At 51.2% G+C, this 9,276-nt stretch overlaps 2 protein-coding genes across 3 annotated transcripts in view; both read left to right on the top strand.

Moving 5' to 3' along the window:
• The first annotated feature begins 590 nt into the window (after positions 1-590).
• SLC35C1 (solute carrier family 35 member C1) lies at positions 591-4,994 on the top strand. Of its 2 annotated transcripts, XM_027823150.3 has the most exons (3): positions 591-722; positions 1,099-1,640; positions 2,326-4,994. In XM_027823150.3, the coding sequence occupies exons 2-3, from the start codon at positions 1,130-1,132 to the stop codon at positions 2,883-2,885; spliced, it is 1,071 nt and encodes a 356-aa protein (XP_027678951.2). In that variant the 5' UTR covers positions 591-722; positions 1,099-1,129; the 3' UTR covers positions 2,886-4,994. The 2 variants fall into 2 exon arrangements, with proteins under 2 accessions (XP_027678951.2, XP_007060791.2); XM_007060729.4 differs by having other exon boundaries at positions 679-1,640.
• Positions 4,995-6,621: 1,627 nt separating this feature from the next.
• The window catches only part of CRY2 (cryptochrome circadian regulator 2), a 39,518-nt gene continuing 36,863 nt past the window's right edge, over positions 6,622-9,276 (top strand). The window contains 2 exon segments of the mRNA XM_037900125.2: positions 6,622-6,669; positions 6,671-6,894. Coding sequence (XP_037756053.2) covers positions 6,622-6,669; positions 6,671-6,894 — 272 coding nt within the window.

The raw sequence follows: 9,276 nt of genomic DNA on the forward strand, positions 1-9,276 counted from the left end.
CCGGAGCGGGGCCATGCCATGGCTTCCAGAAGCTGCGTGGTGCAGCCCTGACCCAGCACCCTAGCAGGAGCACTGGAGCAGGGGGCCGCTTAAAATGGCTCGCGGGCCACATCTGGCTTGCAGCCCGTAGTTTGCTCACCTCTGCGCTATACCCTTTTTGAAATGGGGAAAGCAGAATTGGTCACAGTTCAGTGGGTTTGCACCCATGGATTTTTGTAGTAGGATTGTGATATTTTCTGTTTTACTTTCTATCCCTTTCTTAATGGTTCCTAAACATCAGCCAGATTGTGCTCAGAATTTTTTTATTATTTCAGTGGAAACGTTCTTGCTTAGGTTTAAAAGTCACTCTCAAGGCTGGCCCAAAATTAAGGGATTGTATAAATGGGCTTTAGCAAGACAGGAACGATCACAGACAATTTGGATTGAAAAAAATCCCGCTGGAAACGGCTTTCCTTGCCCTTGCCGTGTTTCCGACCCAAACGTTATTGTGGCCTTGGGCAGGTGAGAGGGAGCCGGGCTGCACTTGCAGGTGTCCCCAAGGGAGGGAGGGAGGAGGCGGGCAGCAGCGAACGGGAGTGTGACGCCTAATCCCCGGGGGCGTGAATCAAGGGCCCCAGGGTAGCAGGCGGGGCTGCAAGTGCAGGATCAGGAAGCGACAGCGCTCCGGAAAGCCAGGTCGCAGCAGCAGCAGCAGGAGGAGGAGCCCCCTGCACAGGAGGAAGGTGAGCGACAGATCAGAGTGCGGGGGGCTCCGGGACCGGGACCCCGGGCAGGGCGGTGGGTGTCTGAGACAGGGACCTGGCTCTGGCAGGACACGTCCCCTTTAAGCTGTTACCACGGCGCAGCGCCTGTGTGGGCGGAGCCGAGCGCTGGGGCGGGTGAGGAAGTGAGCGCGGCGGCTCCTGCCAGGTCCCTGGCTCCAGCCTCCGCCTGTGCGACCCCGCGCCCCACGGTGTGTCCCCGCTGCGCTGCAGCGCACAGGGGCGCACTCGGTCCCAGCAGCGCAGGGGGGCTGCCCCTCTCCGCGCAGGGATCCCGCGCTGCCTGGCTGACCCCAGCGTCTCTGCTTCCCCCCCTCTGCACCTCTGTCATGAACAGGACGCAGCTAAAGCGCTCTGGGATCCTCAGGATGGCTCTGAGCGGCTCCTCTGACTCCCTGCTGCAGCAGGAGGAGGGTGGCAGCAGCAGCAGGGAGACCCCCTTCCTGTTGAAGGCTGTCCAGATCGCCTTGGTAGTCTCTCTCTACTGGTTCATCTCCATCACCATGGTCTTCCTCAACAAGTACCTCCTGGACAGCCCCTCGCTGCGCCTCGACACCCCGCTCTTTGTCACCTTCTATCAGTGTGCTGTCACCGTCTTCTTCTGCAAAGCCCTCAGCCTGCTGGCCTCCTGCTGCCCACTGGGCTTCCTGGACTTCCCCTCCATCCGCATGGACCTCAAGGTGTCCCGCAGCATCCTCCCCCTCTCTGTGGTCTTCATCAGCATGATCACCTTCAACAACCTGTGCCTCAAATATGTTGGTGTGGCCTTCTACAACGTGGGGCGCTCGCTCACCACTGTCTTCAATGTTCTGCTCTCCTATCTGCTCCTCAAGCAAACCACCTCTCTGTATGCCCTGATAACCTGTGGGGTCATTATAGGTGAGTAGAGCCTGTTGAGTCTGGCTATACCTGTGTGTCCAGTTTGATGTCTTGCAACAGCTCAAAAGTGGATGAACTTCAAAGGTGACCTTCAAAGAAAAAATAGTTGCGCTTATACCTTTCCTCCTTCCCCTTTCCGCCCCTCTGCCCCCCAGTTTATGGAGAAAAAGAGCCTGGGAGGTTTTTGGAGATGTTTGTTTTGTTTTTTGTTTGTCTTGTAAAGTATGCCCCCTTTTTTTTAACTTTAGAAATTTGGTTTCTCTCTAGGCTGGAAGACTCTCTAGTGACTGGAAAAGTAGAGAAATAATGACAGCCCTAGAGCCAAGAGAGTGAAAGTTGAGCAACTGATAGAAGTTTTAGTTAGACTGGTTTACTTCTTAGGGAGTTTTCAGTTCTTAAGCATTAAAAAAAACCTCAGACAAAACCAGTGAAGACAAGATTTGACATTCCTGAGATTGTAAAGATTATAAAAACAAAACAAACAAACAAAAACCCAAAGAGGAGAACCTTAACCTTGGTGCTGCACTCGGGTCATCTTCCTCCATATAAGGTGGTGGGGAGAAAGAGTCACAGACCCATTTAAAAGCAACTAGCAATGGATTTTTTTAAGGGAGTGTATGTAGTGTTTGGATCTCTGGTGTCTCTAATTCCCTTTCAGTATGTCACTAATTCTGTATGGTTGCAGGTGGGTTCTGGCTGGGAATAGACCAAGAGGGAGCAGAAGGCACTCTGTCATGGGTCGGCATAATCTTTGGGATCCTGGCAAGTCTCTGTGTCTCACTCAATGCCATCTACACCAAGAAAGTGCTGCCCGCCGTGGATGGCAGCATCTGGCGCCTGACCTTCTACAACAATATGAACGCTTGTGTTCTATTCTTGCCCCTCATGCTGCTGCTCGGTGAGTTCCACACCCTCTACCATTTTGACAAGCTGGGGAACCCTGGTTTCTGGGGCATGATGACCCTGGGAGGAGTGCTCGGCTTTGCAATCGGTTACGTGACGGGACTCCAGATCAAGTTCACCAGCCCACTCACCCACAATGTGTCTGGGACGGCCAAGGCCTGTGCCCAGACAGTGCTGGCTGTCTGCTACTATGAGGAGACCAAAAGCTTCCTGTGGTGGACGAGCAACATGATGGTTCTGGGAGGCTCCTTTGCCTACACGTGGGTGAAAGGGCTGGAGATGAAGAAGGCACAGGAGGAATCCACTCCAAAAACAGGCGAGAAAAATGAGACTGGCGTCTAGGCCAGCTCCAGTCTGCACCTCTGCTGCTGTGCCTATGGAGTGGAGCTTCAATGGGAAAGAAGCCAGGATCAGAAACCTTCAGGGCAGGAAAACATTGAACTATGCAGTGCATAGGAAGGGGTGTCGAGAGTGAAACCAAAGGTGTCCTGTGTATACAGTGCGTTTACTAAAATTGTGATGGGGAGGAGAATGTTACTTCCTTTGGATTTCACCCTGTTTCTTGAACAGGAGAGGGCATTTGTTGATGGGACTAGGGTGTATTAAGGGAACCTTCTGTCAGTACTGGGGCTTTTTTAAACTGCTGCTACCTTTTAAACACCATAGGGACACCGAACTGCTCCCCTGGTGATGGAGAGGGAAAAGGGCATGAGGTGTGTGTAACTGGGAACAGATAATGGCTACTTCTAGATTAGCCACGAATTGAAGTGGTGAGATCTTGCACCTAAATGTAGGGGAGGGACAGGTAGCCAGACTTTCCATGCTACTCCTGCCTCCTATTATAAGTAAGGTTAAGATTTTGGCACAGTTATTTTTAGTAAAAGTCACAGGTCGTAGGTTTCCGTAAATTTGTGTTTATTGCGCACGACCTGTCTGTGACTTTTACTAAAAATAATGGGAGGGCAAATAGGGGATGACTGAAGCCTGGGGGTGGGGATGGAGAACGAGAGCCTGAGCACTGCTGCAGGGAAGCAGGACAGCACCTGCCGCCTGAGGGCCAAGCCCTCCCCCCGGCAGCTGAGGGCTGTGGGGGAGGGGAGACACGGCGGCTGATAGCTCTGGCCCCACCACCCTGGGCTGAGGCAGAAAATGTCATAGAGGTCTCCGGAAGTCACGGAATCTGTGACTTCCGTGACCTCTGTGACATAACCTAGCTTTAATTATAAATGAAAATGGATGTCCTTCTTGTTCCTACACCATTGCAATATACACTTGGAAATCCCCTCACCAACAGTTCTGGGACCTCTAAATTGCCTGTCCAAGGACACAGTATTTCCTGGTGTGGATCCTTCAAGGTTGTATGTTAACTCTGTTTTTCTCCCACGCCCAAGGGGTTTGCTTGTCCAATAAATGACTAAAAGGATGGGAAAGGATTTTTATCAGACTTCCAAAAGCTAGCAACATTCCTTGTGTTGGGCAGGGGAGTGGTGCTGGCCCTTTCACATAATATTGCTGGGTCCTTCCTTTACTGGGTACCTGGGACTCTGCCTTGGTGAAAGAGGAGCTGGCTCTCTTTTCTTGTGGGTTTCTGAACCATTTGCTCTTCTGGGGTGAGTACCCCATAATAATGAATTGGGGAATTCAAGACATTTCTCATTGGCCTTCTGTATTAGGGATAGAGTTGCCTTTCTGGCAATAATGCTCTCATAATTAGGCCAGTTCCAGGGTGTATTGCTCTCTGCCCCTCAATGGTTGCCTTACCTGGTGATCCTCACTAGAAGGGGTGCCAACTGCGTGAAAACTGATGCCTGAGCATGGAAAATGCCATAATTCAGCTGCACCAAGAACTAACTGGGAAGTTGCAACTCTTTTACCAAGAAATCCCAGAGGAGGGGTGAATGCAGTTGGGCTGAATTCATATCCAGGCTCCCACTTAAGAGTCTGATTAGCACAGAAACCTCTGTGTCCCACCCTGTCTCATTCAAGTGCCATTGTGGCTACAGCAGAGCTACCTTTTTCTCATCTTGATTCAGACATCGATTCTTCCTCCCTACTAAATACTGTTTCAGTTTTATCTAACCTTTGAGCTCCTTCACCTTCCAAGGATTACTAAAGTGGGGCATGGCGAGAGCTGGTGTGATCTATCCCGCTGTGCCCTAAAAAGTCCCAAAGAGTACCAGGCCATTATTATGAAAGCAGTAGGACATTTTTTTTCTCTCTCTCTTTCCTCCACTCCTCCTCTTGCTGCATGAATTTTTCCTGATTCCAGGAGCCTAAACCTCACTGGAGTTCTGAATCACAGTTGCCTCATTGAAGGCCTAATTTTTTTTGGTCGGGGGATGAATTTTTTTCCATAGTCTCTGTTAATTAATTTTTCTACTGGGATACATTTTAGGTTGCAAATACCGACCTGTGATTGTCAAACTTGTTTAATAAAAGTGTGGATTGGAACCTTGGGGACTGTTTTGGTCTGCAGAGCTGGCAAAGTGTGCAAGATAAATAGTGGTTTCTGCAGTGCTCCTAGTACACAGGGAGACCCTATATTCCTTCTACTTGCTTCAGCATGGTAGCAGTCCTGGCCTTTCACTATTGCCGGTCTCTGAACCTGACACTGAATTGTCATTGTAGGCGTAGCCTCTCCCCTCAGACTTGTTGGCCTGTAATCACGTTCTGAGAGCCATAGTTTCATGTTTGTTAAGTGATGAGGTCTCGTATCAGTGGAATTGCTGAGATTTTCAGCACTGAGCTCAGATGTGGCTGCATGAAGGACATTACCCTTCTCCCTCCATGCATATTCGCTGCTGTGTGTATGGATAGGACTCACTCCTGTGTTCTGCAAGGAATTGTTCTGGTCGTATGGTCTCAAGCAACCAGCACCATGTCACCATACAGATTCTGGGTCCTTCCTGAGAGCCTCAGATAATAGTAAAAAGAAAAGGAGTATATTTGTGGCACCTTAGAGACTAACAAGGTGCCACAAGTACTCCTTTTCTTTTTGCGAATACAGACTACCACGGCTGCTACTCTGAAACCTGTCAGATAATAGTGGTTGTGCAATCACTAAGCAGATAGTCTGTCCTCCTTAAGAGTGCTGTGTTGGGAATCCCCCATCATCTGTATCCCCCATAGTTGCCCTCTATGCATCACAGGACCAATTTCCCTGGGATTCAGAGGACAGTGGTTTTCAACCTGTGGTCTGCGGACCCCCGAGGGTCTACAGACTATGTCTAAGATCTCCAAAGGGGTCTGCACCTGCGTTTGAAATTTTTTAGGGGTCTGCAAATAAAAAAAGGTTGAAAATCACTGCGCTCGGAGAACGATTTCTCAGCCTGAATAACCCTTTTGGCTCTAGTCAGGTGTGTGTCTCACCTGGATTTCCCAGAAGTTGTGGACACAGCTACACTTTGTTAGCACTACTCACAGAGGTCACTGAGGAATGAGGAGGATGGGAGGCAAATTAGATAGAACACTGGGTTTTAAAAACAGTGTTGCCAACTCTCGTGATTTTAAGATCAGACTTGTGATAGTCTTTTTCTTAAAGCCCTTGACCCTGAAATCATGTGAACAGGATTGAATCTTTCCTTAAAAAAAAATCAGTCCTTGAGATTAGCTTGAAACCTTCAACCCTGAAGGCAGCGACCCACAATTCCCAGCGTGTGGCTCTCTGTAAATCTCATGAGGTTTGGGGCCTAGGAACGGCGGCAAGGCCACTCTCGCTGTGTAGCGGCGCCGGGGCTGCCCGCCAGGAGTCTGCAGTGTGAACGGCGCTGAGCGGAGGGGCGCAGGCTCGGGGCTCGTGCAGCCGGGCTGTGGCGGTCACTGGGCGCCGCGGGGTTCTCTATTCCCAGACAGCTAATGCCGGCCCGGACGGCAGCCGCATGCGGGCCCCATCGCAGTAACACACACTGGTCCTGCGCGGGACCAGCCCCGCCCCAACCGGCCCCCGTAGGCCTGTTCTCCCCCCCTCGCCCTCTTCCTCCTGACCCATCGGCGCAACCCACGACTCGCCGCAGCCACGCCCCCTCGGCACGCGGCAGGAACGTGCCGCTGAGGGTTTGCCCAATGGACTCCCCGGCCAATGACGGGCTATGTGGGCGGGGCGCCGGAGGCGGCCCGGGCGCGCGGGTGGGGCGGGAGTCGGGGTCTGGAGAAGCCGCGCGGCGGAGATGGCGGCTGCTGGCTCGAGTCTGCCCGGCCTGGCCCGCTCCGTCCACTGGTTCCGCCGGGGGCTCCGGCTCCACGACAACCCGGCGCTGCAGGCCGCGCTGCGGGACGCCAGCTCCGTCCGATGTATCTACATCCTGGACCCCTGGTTCGCCGCCTCCTCCGCCGTGGGCATCAACCGCTGGCGGTAAGCGGGGGGGGGCGCCCCGGCTCGCGGGCTGCCTCCCGCCCTGGCCTCCCTTCCTCCCCGGCTCCCGAGGGGGAGACGGAGGCTCCCGGGCTGGGCGCCCCGGGCAGCGGCCCCAGGGGGGTGGGGAGTCCGATGCATTAGCGACGCGGCTGGTGCCTCCAAGAGGAGCCCCTCCCTTGCGGCACGTGTGCTGCCCGTACCCGCGAGGGTGGGCTCGGGAGGGGCTGGTAGCGGCCCCCACCCCCAGACCGGCCAGTCCTCCTGCTGCCGGTTGGGGAACGGTTCCCGATTTTGTTGCCCCTTCCCGGCTACGTTGAGTCTCGACTGCTGCTGCCTTTGCTAGGCTGCAGGGCCCTGGTCCCCAGGACACGGGCGTTAGGTAAGAGAGGCCTGGCTGCGTGTTCATTTGGTCGCTGTCTTCTGCTGCTCTGGGATCGGTGCGTCTGGGTTGCCGGTCACCAGTCTGCCCGGGTGCCCTGCGCGAGTGAGTAGTGAGACACATCTTAGCCCCCCTACATGGATATTTGGGTCATTCTGAGACCAGAACCAGTGAAAACAGCACAGGCTTCCCTTTAACGTCGTCACATGTCAGCAAGAAGCGTGATCTGCTTCTTGTTATGTCAGTGAACTGGGGATGGTTGCGCAATGTGCTAATTAACACATGGGCTGAGTATATTTTGTTGTGGGTATGTACTTCATTGCTGTAGAGACCAAGCTGTGCTTGCCTTTTACGTCATTCTGCCACTTACTGCTTCAGTAGCGGTGGACTCTTCCCAAACATTAGTGGTCCACAAACAACCTGTGCTACAGCAGCAGAGAAGTGCACCACCTCATGTGTTTCATCTTCGTGGTTATATATTTTCCCTGATGGTAGTTAGAACAAGCAGTGGGGTGCTGACCTGTACTTGCAATAGTAGACAAGCCTTTTCTCGATTCTGAGTCATGATGTCTCTGAATAGGAAGTGAAAAGAGGAATTCTTCACCTTAGGCACTTATGAGTTTTGTGTGTGGTGGTTTTAAGTGCTGTCTTATTTTTCTCTAAGTCATTGGCCATTAACTGTGTTTTGTGTTTTGACCAGTTTTGTGATCCATTCTGAAATGAGGGCAGTTGAAACAGTGTATAAATGTCTACTTTTTCACATAATTGAAGGGCATGCCCTGTGCTCCCCACTATACAAACTACAGACCAACCTCTAAAGACTGTTTATAGTCTGAAAAAAATGGAAAAGCTTGGATCGTGCCGGGAAGCCTGCATATGGGCGTAATCTTGTTGTTGATGATGTCTTGCTCAGCTTTTGAAAGGTGTTGGTATGTAATGCCAGTGCTGCACCTCTTTTAATTAGAAATCCATTCCTGTTCCACTGGTCTGGAAATTCTTCAAATTTGTAGCTGGCCTTAGACCCGGCATATAGAATCCTAGGTGTTAGAGATGGGAAAGACTTCTTATGTCATAGCTAGTTAATCATCAGGGGCCAGTGCAGGATTGTTTTAATGCTTAATCTGTGAGAATCTGGGTGCCCTCAAACATCACTCAGCTGTGTTAAAAAGCAGCTGGTAAAGGACAGATCTTGGCCCTGAAAAACTGTGTCTTCCAATATTCTGTGCTCCAGTGGAGAATAATGGTAAAAGTATCAGCCCCAAATTAATTCACCCTTCCATTGAAAGTAGCATTTATCACATACTTTAAAGATATGTTGCTTTAAGGATGGGCGGGGGAGGGAGAGAGTTTCTTCCTAAGTGCTAGAACATTTTTGAGGTATTACTTTATTTGTGTGGGTCTAGCTGATATTGTTACTCTAAATATCTCTGCACAGTAAAAATTCTGTATGCTACCCATAAGCCTGGACTTTCAGTTCTTCTAACTTTGCTCAAAACCAGTTCCGTGCAGAAGTTACCTTGTTCATGTCACTAGCTCAGTTGCAGCCTTTGGAATCTTATTTCTGACCATGTGAGAAGGTGCTATGGGTTTTAGAAAAATCTCATAACATACAGGATGCCAGATTATGTAAAGCAGCTGTGGCTGGTGCATGTTTCACTTTGGGAAACTCCTTTTTCCCAGTTACTCTGTACAAGTCCCTGAAACCTCAGAGCTATATGACAGCAATAATCATCACCCTGTCTCTAGCTTTCAGCCATTCTGGGTGCGTGCACTTATACACAAACCCTTATCCTCTTCCTGTCCCCCCCCCAGAGTCTTAGGGAAATATACCTTGGCTGCTTCTGGGAGGACAGGGACTGGAGTGAACAGATTTTTGTTGGGGGGGGCAGGGGTTCCTCAGTTATGGAACTGAAGGAATGTGCTGGGTGTGCAATGTCTGTGCAGGGAGCAGGATTTTTAACCTAGTAGGCATCCAAGTTGTATTCTCCTAAGATTATATA

The sequence above is a fragment of the Chelonia mydas genome, chromosome 6 (assembly GCF_015237465.2).
Source record: "Chelonia mydas isolate rCheMyd1 chromosome 6, rCheMyd1.pri.v2, whole genome shotgun sequence".
Lineage (NCBI taxonomy): Eukaryota > Metazoa > Chordata > Testudines > Cheloniidae > Chelonia > Chelonia mydas.